Source organism: Triticum urartu, chromosome 3A (assembly GCF_056163025.1).
Source record: "Triticum urartu cultivar PI428250 chromosome 3A, HENAU_Tu73, whole genome shotgun sequence".
Classification (NCBI taxonomy): domain Eukaryota; kingdom Viridiplantae; phylum Streptophyta; class Magnoliopsida; order Poales; family Poaceae; genus Triticum; species Triticum urartu.
The window spans coordinates 517733914-517751729 of NC_141875.1; the positions used below are offsets into that span (position 1 = coordinate 517733914).

The 17816-nt window shown below is 41.8% G+C and overlaps 2 protein-coding genes across 2 annotated transcripts; both read right to left on the reverse strand.

Moving 5' to 3' along the window:
* Nucleotides 1-8875: 8875 nt before the first annotated feature.
* LOC125546932 (uncharacterized protein At4g28440-like) lies at nucleotides 8876-9992 on the reverse strand. Its single transcript, XM_048711022.2, has 2 exons — nucleotides 9711-9992; nucleotides 8876-9112 (listed from the first exon to the last, which is right to left on the reverse strand). Exons 1-2 carry the CDS (start codon nucleotides 9940-9942, stop codon nucleotides 8931-8933), a joined length of 414 nt encoding a protein of 137 aa, XP_048566979.1. The 5' UTR covers nucleotides 9943-9992; the 3' UTR covers nucleotides 8876-8930.
* Nucleotides 9993-13799: 3807 nt separating this feature from the next.
* On the reverse strand, nucleotides 13800-15646 carry LOC125544828 (uncharacterized protein At4g28440). The gene is made up of 2 exons (XM_048708598.2): nucleotides 15255-15646; nucleotides 13800-14248 (listed from the first exon to the last, which is right to left on the reverse strand). Exons 1-2 carry the CDS (start codon nucleotides 15484-15486, stop codon nucleotides 14061-14063), a joined length of 420 nt encoding a protein of 139 aa, XP_048564555.2. The 5' UTR covers nucleotides 15487-15646; the 3' UTR covers nucleotides 13800-14060.
* Between the last annotated feature and the right edge of the window lie 2170 nt (nucleotides 15647-17816).

Below are 17816 nucleotides of genomic sequence, written 5' to 3' on the forward strand. Positions count from 1 at the left end.
TGTTTTGCTTCTGCTCTTACGTTATCAAGTTGTTGGAGAAAAATGTACTCCAATCCTATCTCTAGCTCTCCGTACCTGCTTACTTTTAATTTTAATGTATTTAGCAATTTATGCAACCTGGCCTTAACTGGACCATTTCCAGTCTATAGTTCCAGTCGATCTAACAATCACACGTAAATAGGCATGATAAAGAGCAACTTGCCATTGTTCGAGCTAGCTCGTGAGTTGGCTAGATTATCTCGTGGTGCTTTTGATGAGGCCCTTAGTGCCAGAGTGGGTTTTGGCCCAACGGGCTGTTTTAGTGGCTGGGTTTCGGCCCAAGTTATCTTGGCCCACAGAAAAGTCTTTTCTTTGCTTATATGAGTTTTAAGCTGCTGGGCTGGATGAGTGATGGGTAGCTGTGGGCTATTGGGCTAAAATTAAAGTTCTTTGTGTTTTCTGTTTATTCGGTGTATTTTAGTATTATGATTATTCCCAAAATGTTTTGCACTGTTATAAATATAAAATTGCTAGAAAAATGATGTTGTAAATTACGTTTAGTTTTCTGAATGAAATGGAACCAATGAGAAATTTTATTTAGAAAGCTCTTATGACATTAATGTTTGTGTCATTTTATGGCATACTAATGTGATCATTTTGTAATACAGACCAATGTTGTTTACAATTTTGAATCACCCCATTCATTCCTTATTATTTTCTGCCCAACGGTGATATAATTTGGACTTAATTTTTGCATGGAAATTGATCAAACCAACGTAGGTTAATTTTTGTGTAATTTAATTTAACTATGATGTTCTTTTCCTTTACTTATGATATTTTGAATTCATGACAACTTCCAGTCCTCGTGGTCTCGAGATTGAGCCACTTACTGGAAACAACTCCCAAACATGGAAGGACTCGTTGCTATTGCATCTCGGCTGGCATGAGGTTGACCTCGCGCTGAGGGAAGTAAACCAGTGGAACCTAAAAAGGATGCCACTGGGTATGCGGAGCTTAAGAAAGCCTATCATGCTAAAGTTGAGACATGGGAGAGGTCAAACAGAATGGTGCTCCCAATTATGAACTTCTTCATCTTGACTGAGATTAAAGGGGCTATTCCTGTTAATGAAAGTGTCGCCGAATATTTGAAATCGGTGGAAAAACAATTTAAGGGCTCGGAGTAAGTGTATGCAAATGAGCTTTCGCACAAGCTGCTTGCATAATATGATGGGCACGAAAGTGTGAGGGAGCATATTTTAAGTATGAGCAATGCCGTGACAAAGCTTAAAACCATGAAGTGTGACTTGAGCGAAAAGCTTCTTGTGCTCCTAGTTTTTAGGTCAGTACTCAAATATAAAGCACGTGATTCATTGCACATTGCGTTTAGGTGGAAGAGAAAATGAAGAGTGAGCAGAAAGATCAAGCTTTCCATGTTAACTCTATAAAGAGGAAGCATGAGAATAATGTTCATAGCAATAATATGCCTAACAAAAAGTAGTTTTCCAAAAAGAATCCTCCAAAGCCTGAGCAATGCAATGAGGCAAGTTGTTCACGTCCCGCTCCTTCAAATGTTGCTCCGGTAGATCTTAAAAATGTTGTTGGAGAAAGACTTTGCAATTTTTGCAAACATGCAAATCGTTCATACTCGAGAAGTATCAATCCTTCGAAATTGTGGCATCGTCGCTTGGGCCACATTTCAAGGGGGAGAATGGAACGATTAATTAAAGTAGAAATACTTCCTTGACATGATTTGGCTATTTGCAAAAATTACAAAGTCTTTCTCCGACGGTATTTGTAAGATTTACTAGAGCAGCTACTCAAGGAGCAGAACGTGAACAACTTTCCTCATTGCATTGATTAGGCTTTGGAGGATTGTTTTTGGAAAACTGCTTTATGTTAGGCACATTATTGCTATGAGCAGTGTTCTCATGCTTCCTCTTTGTAGAGTTAACATGGAAAGCTTTATCTTTCTGCTCACTCTTCATTCTCTCTTCCTCCTGAATGCAATGTGCAATGAGTTCAAGTATTTTTCATTTGATTTCAAGAGAATTATAGTTTATCTTGAATGGATTGAACCGTGAGGGTAGTGACCTAAAAATTAGGAGCACAAGAAGCTCTTCACTCAAGTCACACTTCATGGTTTTAAGCTTTGCCGCGACATTGCTCATACTTAAAATATGCTCCCTCACATTTTCGTGCACATCGTATTTTGCAAGCAGCTTGTGCGAAAGCTCATCTGCATACACTTACTCTGAGCCCTTAAATTGTTCTTCCGCCAATTTCAAATATTCGGCGGCACTTTCATTAACGGAAATAGCCCCTTTAATCTCAGTCGAGATGGAGAAGTTCACAATTAGGAGTGCCATTCTGTTTGACCTCTCCCACTTCTCAACTTTAGCATCATATGCTTTCTTAAGCTTAGCATACCCAGTGACATCCCTTTTAGGTTTCACTGGTTTACCTTCCCTCAGCGAGGTCAACCTCATGCCAGCCGAGGTGCAATAGCAACGAGTCCTAACATGTTTGGAAGTTGTTTCCAGTAAGGACGAGGACTGGAAGCTGTCATGAATTCAAAATATCATAAGTAAAGGAAAAGAACATCATAACTAAATTAAATTGCACAAAAATTAACCTACGTTGGTTTGATCGATTTTCATGCAAAAATTAACTCCAAATTATGTCATCGTTGGATAGAAAATAATAAGGAATGAATGGGGTGATTCAAAATTGTAAAGCAACATTGGTTTGTATTACAAAATGATCACATTAATATGCCATAAAATGACACAAACATTAATTTCATAAGAGTTTTCTAAATAAAATTTCTCGTCGGTTCCATTTCATTCAAAAAACTAAATGTAATTTACAACATCATTTTTCTGGCAATTTTCTATTTATAACAATGCAAAACATTTTGGGAATAATCATAATACTAAAATGCACTAAATAAATAGAAAATGCACAGAACTTTTATTTTAGCCCCATAGCCCACGGCTACCCATCACCATTCGGCCCAGCAGCGAAAAAACTCATATAAGCAAAGAAAAAAAATTCCATGGGCCAAGAGAACTTGGGCCAAAACCCAGCCGCTAAAACAGGCCGTCAGCGTTTCAAATTTTCGGTTTCTAGGGTTAGGGTTCAGCTGAATTGGCGAAAAAATTGGGACTTTATTTTTATTTCACCAATTCATCATGGTCTAATTGCTAACAGGAAGTAAAACAAGTGCTAATTGACATCTTGAAGCGGAAACGTGGCATAGTTAAACTAACAAAACTTGTTAATAATCTTAAAAATCTAGCACTGATCTAGTAGCAAATTACCATTGTTAGATTTAATCCTATAGGATCTACTTAACAGGATGGCATGCCTAGTCATTGGATCACCTAATTGCATAATGAACAGAGAGGTAGATTAGGATCTTACCACCAACGGAAGCAGCCATTGGTGTAGTCGAAGTCCCGTGCCTGCTCGATGCAGGCTTGATGTAGGCTCGGGGTATAATCCAGATAGAACAGAATATGGTTTCCCGCAAAAGAAAAAAAAACAGAATATGGTAGTTTTGTATATGAAGCAGTATGGGTTCGTGCGCCGCTCTACACCCCTAGTGCAACGAAATTGCAAATGGTGCATGGGCACCATGGTGCCCTTTTCCAAAAAAACATTTTCTAAAAGGCAAAAAAATTGAATTTTTTGTACACACAGACGTGCATACTATGTATGCACAAATTTTCTCAACATTTTAATTTCACACGTGGCGTACAAAGAAAAGACAAATATTATTTTTTCAACATTTTGTTTTCTCAACATTTTATTTTCTCAACATTTTGTTTTTGGTCGGAATTTTGTTTTTTTACAGCTTACAAATTATTTATTTTCAAAACAAAATTTCATGAATCCGTAGTGAATACATACAAGTTTCCATGGATATTTTTCTGATTTTTTAAACTTCTAAATATGTTTTCATTTTTTCAAAAAAGAGCCACCACAACTTCGCACTTGTTATTACAAGCGATGCATATGAAACTATGGGACGGAGGGTGTAACGTACCACTTTTCAAACCCTGGCCTAGTTGTTGTTACCGTTTAGGCTAAGAATTTTTTTCGTGTGGAATAAAATAAATGTTTGAACAATTTATTTTATCTTTAGCATTTTCATATCTGGGTTCATGTCCATTGAAAGTGCACTAGTACTAGCTAGGAGTTACTTGGACTCGTATCCATCTTCTACTCGAAATCAATCCCATTCTTCATCCTTTTCCTCTAAAGTGACGATACAAACTCGCTTTTTAATTTCATTCGGACTCAAGCCCAACGACCCAAGGATAGCCAAACGTCCTGCTCAGCTCCAATACGTTTCCTTGGGTCCGGAAGGTTCCTTTGGGCGACCAAATACAAACCAACTTGTGTCAAACTCGGATTCCAGCTTTGGCTTCGAATACTAGAAAGAAACCCAATCCCATGGAATTCTAGTCGACCTAGGGTAGCTCCAACCGACCTAGGACCTTTATAAATACCTCCCCTACACCCCTAGGCTCGAAACAGACGAAACCATAGCTCACAAGCCACCCAAAATCGCCACAAAGTTGATCTCGCAAAACTCGTGAGACACCATGAAATTGTCCCGTAATCCGTCTGTTTGAACATCTTCTTGAAGAATCCTCCATTAGACTTCTATACATAATTGAGTCTACTCCATGCGTGTAAAATTTAAGGGCGATTCAACCATGCAAACTCCCGTGACGTTCTATTGAGATTTGCCAAGGCAAATTTTTCTGCAAATTCAAACTTCCGATTTGCAATTACATCCTTAGGTTAGATTTTTTTTTGCATCGCCAGATCTTTCTAATCTGATCTCTAGGAAGACATCAATCTCTCCCTAAATCGTTTCTCTAATCCGTGCAGCCAAATTCAATCACCGAGGTCTGCTTCGAGCCACTATATCTGATAAAACTGTCCAGATTTTCACTGGTTTTGCAAGCAGCCTAGCGAACGACTCGGTATGCCAAGCTTCAAACCCTTTGGTCATAATTTAGCCCTTTATGTCTATTTAGTCTAGTTTATAGATCTCCCAAAGCGACGTAGCTTTGATTACCACTTTGGGTGATCCGTAAACTAGAATAGAATAGACATATAGGGCTTGATAGTGAACAAAAAGTTTGATGTTTGGCATACCGAGTCGACCGCTAGGCACCTTGCAAAACGGGTGAAAATCTGGACAAATTCGCTTTTCAGAGATAGTGGCTCGGAGATAACCTCATTGATCGAATTTGGCTGTATGGATTGGAGAAATGTTTTAGGGAGAGATTGAAGACACCCTAAGATCATATTAGAAAGGTCTAACGATTCAAAAAATTACCAAACCTAAGGATATAACTTGATTGCAAATCGGAAGGTTTGAACTTGCAGAAAAACTTGCCTGAACAGGTCCCGATAGATTGGACGTTGCGGAAGTTTGCACCGCTGGATCACCCTCAAATTTTGCACGCGCGGAGTAGACTCAATTCCTTAGAATTCCACAGGAGGATTCTTCAAGAAGATGTTTGAGTCATCGAGAACATACAGATTACATGACAGTTTCCTGTTGTTTCACGAATTTCGCGATATCAACTTTGTGGCGAGTTTGGGTGGCTCATGAGCTATGGTTTCGTGGGTTTGGAGCCTAGGAGTATAGGAGAGGTAATTATAAGGGTCCGGTTGGAGCTGCCCTAGGTTGACTAGAATTGGATAGGGATTGTGTTTCTTTCTTTTCTTGTATTCAAAGCCAATGCTGGAATCCAAGTTTGACACAAGTTGGTTTTATTTGGTCGCCCAAAGAACCTTCCAGAGCCAAGTAAACGTGTTGGAGCAGAGGCAAAGATGTTAGGATGAAATTCATAGTGAGTTTGGATCGCCGGTTTAGAGGAAAACAATGATGAGTGGGCTTGATTTCGAGTAGAAGATGGAGACGAGTCCAAGTAACTCCTAGCTCAAGTACTAGTGCGCTTTCAATAGACTTGACCCAAGAGATAAAAGTGCTAAAGACAAAAAGAAATTGTGCAAACATTTATTTTATTGCATGTGAAAAAAAATCCTAGCCTAAACGGTGACAACAACCAGGCTAGGGTTTGAAAAGTGGTATGTTACAATGGGAGTATCTAATAAAGGGTTGTTGAGATGCTAAGCAAAAGCGAGTATAGTTTAAGGCAGGAAAACTTAAAACTATATATCATGAATTACTATAAGCAGTTGTTTGGGCCTCCAGAGGATAATTTCGTTTCCTTGGATGAGTCGAGGATAGAGGATGTGCCCCAACTTGCTGCGGATGAGAATGGGATTTTGACCGCCCCGTTTTCGGAGAAAGAGGTGTTTGAGGCTATATCACAAATGAAGAATAATAAACCTCCAGGCCCGGATGGTTTTCCGGCGGAGTTTTATAAGAAATGCTGGCATATTATTAAGAGGGACTTTATCCCGTTGTTTCATGATTTATTCTGTGGGCAGTTATAGTTGTCTCACTTAAATTACGAAACAATTACTTCGCTTCCTAAAACAGAGGCCATGCGGATCGAGCGGTTCAGGCCTATCTGTCTTTTTAATGTCAGCTTTAAAATTTTCAATAAGGTGGGGACTAATAGGCTTACGCAGATTGCACATACTGTGGTGCAGCCTTCCCAAACTGCTTTTATGTTGGACAGAAACATCCTAGAAGGGGTTGTAGTTCTGCATGAAACGCTCCATGAGATCCACACGAAAAAACTAGATGGGGTGGTTTTCAAAGTGGATTTTGAAAAAGCGTACGATAAAGTCAAATGGTCTTTCCTTTAGCAGGCTTTGCGCATGAAAGGATTTAATCAGGCCTGGAGAAACCAGGTTGATTCTTTCACGCAAAAAGGAAGTGTTGGAACCAAAGTGAATGACGACATAGGTCATTAATTTCAGACACACAAAGGCCTGAGGCAAGGTGACCCGATGTCACCGATTCTTTTCAACATAGTGGTCGACATGTTGACAATCCTAATAGGAAGGGCCAAGGAGGACGGCCAAGTAGGTGGCCTAGTTCCGCATTTAGTGGATGGAGGAGTGTCAATCCTTCAGTACGCTGATGATACTATCATATTCATGGAGCATGATTTGGCTAAAGCACGAAACATGAAGCTTGTGTTATGCTTGTTCGAGCAATTATAGGGGTTAAAGATTAACTTTCATAAAAGTGAATTGTTCTGCTTTGGAAGAGTTAAAGATGAACAAAATGCTTACACACAATTGTTCGGATGTGAATTGGGATCTTTACCTTTCACATATTTTGGTATACCAATTCATCATCGCAAGCTTTTAACAAAGAATGGAAATGCATTGAGGATCAATTTGAAAAGAAACTAAGCTGTTGGAAGGGCAAGCTTATGTCATACGGAGGCCGATTAATTCTCAGTAATTCAGTTCTTACGAGTATGTCTATGTTTCTCTTGTCCTTTTTTGAGATGCCAGTTGGAGTCCGGAAAAGGCTAGACTTCAATCGATCTTGATTTTTCTCGCAGAGTGGTGAATTAAAACGAAAAAACAGTCTCACTAAATAGGATATTATTTGCAGATTGAAAGACCAAGGGGGTCTCGGCATTGAAAACTTAGAGGTGAAGAACAGATGCTTACTTAGCAAGTGGTTGTTTAAGCTATCTGTAGAGACGGATGCCACGTGGGCACAAACCCTGCAGAACAAGTACCTTAATTCCAAAACATTGTCCCAGGTGACAGTGAGGCCGACTGATTCACCTTTTTGGAAAGGACTGATGAGAGTAAAATCAACCTTTTTTAATAGGACAAAATTTGTAGTTGGAAACGATACTACCACGAGGTTCTGGGAGGACACATGGCTTGGGGAGACGCCCCTTGCACTCCAATATCCCTCTCTCTATAATATAAGCTTATGTTGCATCAGTATTACAGTCCAATCATCTGAATATCCAATTTAAGTATTACAGTCCAATCCTCTGAATTTCCAATTTAGAAGTACTCTAGCGGGTAATTGTTGGAAAGCTTGGCTCCACTTAGTGCGAAGATTGATGGAAGTCCACCTTTCTCAACAACCTGACCGATTGAGCTGGAAACTAACAAAGAATGGAGAGTTTTCGGTAAATCCATGTATTTGGATGTTATCAACTCTAGTGCTATTCCTCGTTCGAAACATGTCTGAAAAGTCAAAGTACTTTTAAAAATCAAAGTGTTTATGTGGTTTGTACATAAACAAATTATTCTAACGAAGGACAATTTGGCAAAACACAATTGACCAGGATCTACAAGATGTAGTTTCTGTGATAAGTACGAATCCATCAAACATCTTTTTCTCGACTGTCCCTTGGCAAAAAAAAATGGCGGACAGTGCACTTAGCATTTAATATTACTCCTCCGAATACCATCAACACGTTACTTGGGACGTGGCTAGATGGGTTAGATCCCGATACTGCGAGACATATCCGTGTAGGAGTATGTGCTTTATTATGGGCTGTCTGGAACTGCAGAAACGATTTGGTTTTTAATAGAACAACAAAAATTCATTTCTTACAGATTATCTTCCGGGCCACTACACTTATCTGTCTGTGGTCGCTACTCACTCCGACGGAGGCCAGGGAGCATTTGGTTACTGGATCTATCCAATAAGAGACGGTAACTCAGGATATCTTCAACCGGTTTGGATGATGGTTATCTAATATAATAAGCTTTTAGTTTTATATCTTATATTTTTGCCTGCCGGTTGTGGCTTTCCTGTCATGATGCTTATGCTCTTTGTGAGCTTCTTTTTATTTTTGAGACCTGGAGACCTTCGTAGAACTTTTTTGCTTATTATTAATAATATGGTCGTATGCATCGTTCTGATGCAGAGGCCGGGGCCCGACCCCTTTTCAAAAAAGAAAAAAAAGCAGGTTTGGAAAGCACTTGTTCTGATTAAGAGCGAAATAAGTCCACTCTTACACGTAGATCTAGACCTGTACATACTCGTACTCCACAAGTGAGAAATTGTTGTCCTCCTTCACATCGAAGCTTGCCGGTTCAGTGACTTCAACAAGCCCCCGTTTGTCAACAGCTAGCTTCATTATCCCCTTGGGCATGCCAAGCTTTGCATCCCAAAGAATAACGGTGTTGCCGGGCTTCAGCATGTCAACTGTCAAACATATGTAATTTCTGCTGTTAGATGTTTGCCATGTAAAACACTAAAACCATGCTAACCAAAACAGTAAGACAATCATGCATTTGTCTAACTCTATGAAATGAACAGATTACGGAAGGATCTAATTTGCTACGTTCAGAAATTATAACCGTATACAAAGTAGACTCCTCAAATAAACATTTTTTTATTTAATACTCTGCGTCTAGTATTGTCTAGGATGGTCAATGTGATCAATCAAGGACAATACTCTGCGTCTCTGCCCGTATCCATACTCACAGCAGTATAGCATGCACGCACGTACTGATCCCATCAATGAACTAACAATTGTTGTTCCTAAACGGACTCAGAGAAGGCGATGTAGCTACTGCATGCTGGGTAAACGAAATAGCGGGAGTCTACTCTGCACTACTCCATTTTGATTCTAGCTACTGACCATTGATCAAGTACTCATTCTTGATAACTAGGAGCGCAATTTTGCACATTAATTTACAAAGCATAAGCGCGAGACACCCCGAGTCAAAGATTTAAACACAACAGATGCTACGTATTTAGCAGATTAATTAATTACTACAGAAAAAGGGGGATGCATTACCCTGGTTGTTGCGGGCGGTAAAGAGGATGCATCCCGTCTCATCGCCGACGAGGCACTCGGCGATCCTCGTGGGCCTCGCCGCCGGGCCAAAGCGGGTCACCACGGTCTTGGTCTCGGTCTTGATCTTGGAGCTTAGCACCTTAACGAGAAGCGTGTGGCCGGTCGACGTCCCGGGCCTGAGATCTCCCACCTTCATGAACACCGGCGTCCGCTCTGCCGCCGCCGCAGCCATGGAAACGGAACAAGCAAACAGATTGAAACTCGAGGACGGATGATAAAGAGTTGATGCTACGATTACGACGAGTTGGGACTTTGGTCTGCCAAAACCCTAGACGCGATGCTGTGAATTTAATATGGATGGTTACGAGTCTCAGTCCGTGGTCGAGAGGGAAAACGATGGGGCGGAGGAGTTGTTATTGCATCAGACGTTGCCATTGTTATCCGTTTTGCTTTAATCTGCAAAAGGTGAAAAAGGCTCAGCTACACAACGATGGACGGTTTTGCATCTTGGTCATATTCCAAAGAGGCCGTCCATATAGTCTTCGTGCTGCTTACCTCGGTTGATTTGATCCGCCTAATTTTTCACTCGGTTGTTTCTCTAGATGTCAAAAAAAAGGCAGCCGAGTGAAAAATTCCGCATCAGTCAATCCGCATAGCCCCGAGGATGAGTGAGGGAGGCCGCAGCCGAGCCAGGACCTCCCCGAAGATGGGGGTGACATGGCTGGCTGTGGCGTCGTTAACGGGGGCGTTGGTGGAAAATCGAGAGGTTTGGGTAGGGGGCTTTTGCGTTTTGATTGCCGGTAAGATTATAAGCTTTAGGCTGCCCGCAAATCAGAGTATCAGAAGTGTATTATGCATATTAACTAGATATTTTTATAAGATGGCACACAATTAAACTAGACATTTTTTCTAAGATGACACATAATTAAATGAAAAAAGAGAGGATTTGTATCATATCATGATATCATATAAAATGTTGTCTTATATTGTGGCATGCTTAACAATAAATGAGACAATCTATAAGATACTAACTTATAATATGCATTGTGAAAAGAGTATCATATGATAGTATCATATATGCACTGCAGCTTTAGACTTACAGTTCTGAGTTCTGACATGGATTGATATGTTGTGTTGGAGAGACTATGGTCCACCAAGACCAAAGTAAGATTGCATTGCGGCGAGTTTGTTGCTTTTTATTTTGTTACTTTGTCCAGCTTTGGCCTTCATTTTGCCATATCCGCCCGTCCATAAATCACGCCGAACCATATAGCCTGAGGTGATCAACTAGAATATTTTTTTTAATGAGAGGAAGTACCAAGTGTCTATCACACTCAGCTGAAGATTTTCTTAGCTCTCAGTCGACAAACAAGCCTGTGAACTCTATCTGATAAGTTATTAGGTGAGGCTAATCTAGACAATTACAAAAATTAAAATAAATAAACGAATAGTTTTTTTCTCATGAAAAGATAATAGTTTGTGCTCATGTGAAAATGAAGCCACGCATGTATGTGTAGCACATTAAAATGGTAATCTATATTTCAGAAAATTAATCTGTTAGCAATTATGAGAAAGGAAATTCATCTGTACTGATATACAATTTAGGGGTAAAAATAGCACGGACACATGCTTTAGACAGTATCTATGGTGATCGAAAACGTCCTATATTTCTTTAGAGATGGAGTACTCGTTGTATAGTATCTATACATGGTCCTATAAAAGACTCAATTGGGACGTGCATTAGGGCCAGCCAGGCCCGCTGGATGTAGTTTTGTTCCGTTCGGTTATCTGAGTTGCACCGGAGTCTTGACACACATGAACCTTAAAGCACCTTTGAGCCTGGCTCTCGAGAAACGTTCGAATCAGACGTTTCTCGATAGCCAAGCCTGAGCGATGCAACTCGAAGCACGTGAGAGTAGGCGGTTGCACGAGCGAGACGACACGTTGTTTCCCGAAGCGTCGCGATAACTCCCCTCACCCTTCCATCACCGCTCACTCTCCCCACTTTCCACCCTCACACCAGCGGCAACAAGCGCAAGATCTAGACGGCTAGCAACGGAGCGAAGATTTGGACGTCAAGCACCGGATTCATCACTGCACCGGCAAACATTCGTCAATGGTGGTAAGCCCTTTGACCCCGGTGGCATAGATTTATACCATGCCCGCATTCAATATATGCTTTGCGCACTTGATTTAGGCATCAAATCTACCTCTCAACTTCAATGTGGGACTTAATTTAGGCATATCCGATTAGAGATTTCAGAAGTTCGAACGGGATTGAGTGGAATTTTCACTAGGGGAGGGGGGGGGGGTTAAATGGAGCTTACATCCATTCAAATCCAACCCAACAAGCAGTAGGTTCACCATCTCCACCGCTTACTCAACATTGTCAGCATCCTCATTTCCACTGCTTCGGCATTGCCAGCATCCACCATCTAACTCTCTGACCTGGATCAGCCGACTCGGGCTCGTCTATCGCCCACAACGGTATGTCCACTAAATATAGAGGCTTTGGTTGTGTCACGCCTCCTGTTCATATGTGTATTGCATTTTGTCCCTTTATTTATACCTCTTGTTCATATGTTCGATGCAGATCGATCAGGTTGCTTCGAGGAACTCCTCAAAGGGAGAGGTGGTTGTGGCCGGCAAGAAGGGCAAGGCGGTGGTGGAGCTCGGCAGCACCCCCAATAAGCGGAAGAACTACAACCATTTCCATAAGGACGTCGGCCCAAGCCACTTCTACAAGGTCATCCTTGCACCCAAGCTGAAGTGCCTGCCGATGCCAGCTGAGTTCACCAAGCACTTAACCACCGCCCCAAAGGAATTCGTGCTGAGGACAAACATTGGTTGCGCCTGGAGAGTGACGATCCGGACAATCACCGACACGTTCACCATTGATAAGGGTGTCCCCCCTCACCGTTGCTCACAAGGTCAGGATCGGGTACCTCGTCGCCTTCAAGGTGGTGACTCCCGTCACCCTGAAGATGGTCGTCTTCAGAGACAACAACGTCGAGGTGGTGACCAAGCGCAAGTGGCACGAGGGGGCCTTTGCCATGAATCTCTAGGCACCTTTAAGGTTTTTGCATAGGATGTTTAAGACTTTGCCGAAACTGTTTGTCATTTAACTGCATATGAGCGTGTGTTTAGGATACCGGTTTACGGTTATATGCTATGCATGTTTGTCTACGTTGTGCCTATTTGTGTACTTTAACCTCGCCACTCCAACAATAGATTATCAAAACAAATTTGTTGCATGTAATCAAACACCCACACTCTGCATCTTCCTAAAACAGCCTGACACCATGCGTGTGATTCTACTCAGCCTAGGGAGGATGCAGGCAAACAAAATATGTGCAAACCATGCACTAAGGGCCAATTCTTTTGGCAGCTTAAAAAAAAGCCTCCCCCTCCCCAGCTTTTTCCATAAGCCGTCTCTCTTGTTCTTCTAAACTAGTTATAGGATAACTAATATAGAAGTCTCAACAAATTTAGAGGGATGCTTGTTTTTTAAACTGGGAAGAGACAGCTTAAATTTTAAGCCTCTCAAAAAAACTGGCCCTAAGCGAGGCCCAACCTCAATCACATATGCAAATGCATAAAAAATGATGCAGACTACCAAGCACGCCCTTGGTGATGATGGTGTCTGCCATCGGACACTTTTGACCATTCGATCTCTATCTAATGCATGTGATGTGAAGTAAGACGTGGTATATTTGCATAAAGGCCCACCTGTCCGCCCCTCATTTGCAACAAACCCATGCCCCCCCCGGCGCCTCATCCAAACAAATAAGAGGAATGAATTTTGGGTCAAAGGTACTAATATATTTTACCATAAATAGGGAGTTTTCAAGTTTATGAGCGATGCCAGCCACATGCACTTTAATAGTTCGTAGAAAACATGTGGTGTCAAATTCAAATAATTATTTTCTGTTGAGAATACAAATATGGTTCTTTCCATCACCCAATCATAACTCAACAATCCTCCTTTTGCGGGTAGTATCAAGCCACTATCCAACATCAGTGTGTTGATCATCGCAAGAACAAAATGTTCACATCATCAGTGTTTAAAATAAAATAAAAATTGCAAGCTGAAAGGTGCATAATCCATTTAGGAGATCAAATTGTATATCACTGCTCAGCACATCACATTTGTTCTCAGAAACACAACTGCTGCAGCAACTAACAATCACTCATAGATAGAAATGCTTGATAAGAAGGAACTTGCGGTAGTTCGAGCGAACAATTCCAATATGAACTCAGAAGATCCATCTTTCACATTCTAGACAACTCAACAAGTAGATTTGACCAACAGGCTTGGGAAAGCACTTCTGATTAAGATCGATGTGATTTTCACTCTTCAACATTGACAAGTTCATACTCCACAAGTGAAAGATTGTTGTCCTCCTTTACACCGAAGCTTGCTGGTTCAGTTACTTCAACACGGCCCCATTTGTCAACAGCAAGCCTCATTGACCCTTTGAACATATCAATCTTTGCATTGCGGATAATGACAGTGTTGCCAGGCTTCAAAACATCAACTGTGAAAAGGTATATGCTTGTTAGATCGCCCAAGTAAACCAATGTTTATCAAACCAGTCATGTAATCATGCATTTATGGTAGAGCATTTGTGCCCGAGCACATGAGTTGAGGATCAACAAATTTCAGTAAAGCATAAAAGGAATATATTATGTAAGGATTTAACTTCTTGTTCCTAAGCATACAAAGTAGATTTGTCATATGATCCTTTAATTATGCATAATGCATTAATGCTTATTGCCATAAGTAACAATATAATAAGCGAGAAAACATGATGCACATAATACAAAATTAACATGATTAAAGCATAGTGTGAATCGATTTTACACTCTTTTGAACCATGATCTGTCTAACCATACATCTACCAATCGACTTTACCAGGTGTGCCTTAAAGCCTCTGTATCAAGCTAATGAAACCTGTATAACAATTGATTGGTAAATGAGCCCGGGTGAACTTAGGGAAGAGCTCCATTTTCAGTGCACAGAGAGCTTTCAGTAAGATAAAACAGCCAACCAGGGCATTGCTGTTTCACACGCACTTGCACAAATATATACACACAAAAAACACTTACTCCCTGAGTAAAGAAATATATGACTGTTTATAGATCACTAAAGTAGTGATCTGAAGTAGGTGTCTAAACACTCTTATATTTCTTTACAGAGGGAGTACTATGCTGCATGATGGAATAAACTTTTTACAGCACATAAACACTTTCCAGTTCCCTTGCCACTTGCGATGTATTCTGGATTTGTTTTATATCTTCACTTTTCACAATCCGATTATAGGACCATAATACACGAAATGTGTTCTGCCGCATACACAGGCCTCCGTGATAAGTAACAGATAAAAAAACATAGTATACGGTACTTCCATGTGCCAATCCAGGATGTATGCAGAGCGCGAGAATCTCAAGTCAAGTCAATGTGTCTATCGGTCACGAGCACTCGCGCATGACGCCAAAAAAGGAGAGCAGATTACGACAGGGAAGGGGGAGAGCAGATCGTACCCTGGTCGTTACGGGCGGTGAAGAGGACGCAGCCGGTCTCGTCGCCGATGAGGCACTCGGCGATCCTGGTGGGCTTGGCGGCCGGGCCGGGGCCGCCAGCGGCGCGGGCCTTCTGGAGGACGGTCTTGGAGCTGAGCACCTTGGCGACGAGCGTGTGGCCGCTGGTGACGGGCTTGAGCTGGTCCACCTTGACGAACACCGGCTTCCGCTTCGCCGCCGCCGCCGTGGCCATGGGGAGGGATGCAGATAAGGGTTGGGAGAGGGATTAAGGGGGTCGCGGGTCTTTTGGGAGGGCCAAACCCTAGATGGGATGGGGCGAGTTTAATACGGGATGGGAAGGTTGCGCGAGTCTCAGCCTGCGATCGAGGAGGCCACTAATGATGCGGAGGAGTCGTTAAATTAGGCGTTACTTACCATTGTGAGGGGAAGGGCGAATAGCGTGGCAAGATAGTCAAATGGTGCTTATCCGTTTCTCCTTTTCCAAAAAGGTGAAAACTGAAAAAGCCACACCAGTCCGTCAGTGCCGAATATATAGCCTGCTTGCCGTGATTGCCTACCGGCTACGCTGCTAGTACTAGCCGCATTTCTTTTCTTTCAGTGACAAATCCCTGCTCTAGACGTTTGGCTTGCGTTTCGTCTGGTTTTCTTCAAGCATATTAGTAATAATGTACGTGCAATGCACGTTTATATTAGATAGGATATTAGTTGCATGTTAGATTAGATATGATATATCTGTTGCATGTTGATATTTGGTAAAATATCAATTACTTTTTCACGAGAATGGTATAATATTAATTATATGACACATCTAGATGTATTTTAGCAAAACTGTATTAATTACATGGCAGATTTCATGGGATAGCGTTGAGTCAAAACATGTTTATAACCAATGACAATGATGGATAATTAGAGCGTTAAACGTATTTGATGCTTAACATTGGAGCGATTTAAACCGCTAGATAACATGATTTAACGGTCGAAATGATTTGGATCTGCCCCTTTGAATCTTTTTATATTAGTATAGATATAGATATAGATAAAATATGCACCATATTTAGTAGAAAAACAAATAAGAGATGTCTTAACGTACCGCCGCACTCTACCACTTGCCTAAAAAGTTCATCTCAGCCCCGCATGAAAAATAAGCAAATATTAATTAGGGCATGTTCAGGCCTTTCAAACCGGCCTCAAACGTCTGGTCGGCCCGTCCGGTCACAAAAATCTGACTTACATGGACGAAATCACTAGTTGAGAAGTACCTGTTGCAAATATTACTCCAACTCTCTTGGTTGCGACAAGTGACGCACATGCAACGCGCCACTTGTCGCAACCTAGGAGTTTTCCTTTTTTTAGATCTGTTTATTCAAAACATTTTATCTCTCAAACCATGTGTTCAAATTTCAAATCGCTTTCACTGTTGGATTTCTCGCGTCGAGATCTTCAAAACTAGATTCCATGTTGATAGGTTTTGACGAATTTTTTTCATGAAAAAACCGGACGAAAAAATCAAATCGGGAGCACGGGTTTTTTCCCTCTCACAAAATCACAACCGTGCCTCTCGCGGAAGCAAAACCGTGACTCTCGCGGAAGGAAAAAAAAGAAAAAAACGTGTTTTTTTGTTTCCGAGGAGGCACAACCGTGTCTCTCGCGAAAGCACAACCGTGCCTCTCGCGGAAGCAAAACCGTGACTCTCACGAGAAAATAAAAAGAGAAAACACATTTTTTTCGTTTTCGAGAGGCACGACCGTGACTCTCGTGAAAGCATAACCATGCCTCTCGCGGAAGCAAAACCGTGACTCTCGCGAAAAAAAACAAAAAACGTGTTTTTTCCGTTTCCGAAAGGCATGGCCGTGACTCTCGCTAAAGCACAACCGTGCCTCTCGCGGAAGCAAAATCGTGACTCTCGCGAAAGGAAAAAAACAAAAAAATTATTTTTTTTCCGTTTCCGAGAGGCACGGCCGTGACTCTCGTGAAAGCACACCCGTGCCTCTCGCAGAAGCAAAACCGTGACTCGTGAAGGAAAAAACACAGAAAACACGTTTTTTCGTTTCCAAGAGGCACGGCCGTGCTCTCGCAAAAGCAAAACCGTGACTCTCGCGAAAGAAAAAAAACACGTATTTTCGCGCAAAAAAATTCCCTAAATTTTTTTTATCGAAAAGTTAAGGAAGACCGGTGGAAAATCAAAACGTCGAAAACCCGTTTAAAAAGCCAAAAACGCGTGCGGAAAAATAAAAAAATAAAATCTGGAGGGAGCGTCCAAAGCACGACACGTGGCGAATGGCTAAGAGCGCGCCAAGTGGCGCTGATTGTTGCGAGGCTTCCGAAGGAGCACTCGTTAACTAGTTGCTCTCTTAGACGGGCGCCTCAAGCGGGCCTCAAACGCCCGGGCTGACCGACACCCCTCGTATCAACCCAAATATGAGGCGGATATGAGGGCGTCTGGGCGTGCCCACCACGTCGGACTGACGACGGGGTCCCACGCGAAAACGTCCGAAACCCGGTGGTTCGAAGCTCGCCTCCTCCGTCGGACCGATGTCGCCACGTGGCGCTGCTCCGGCGGGC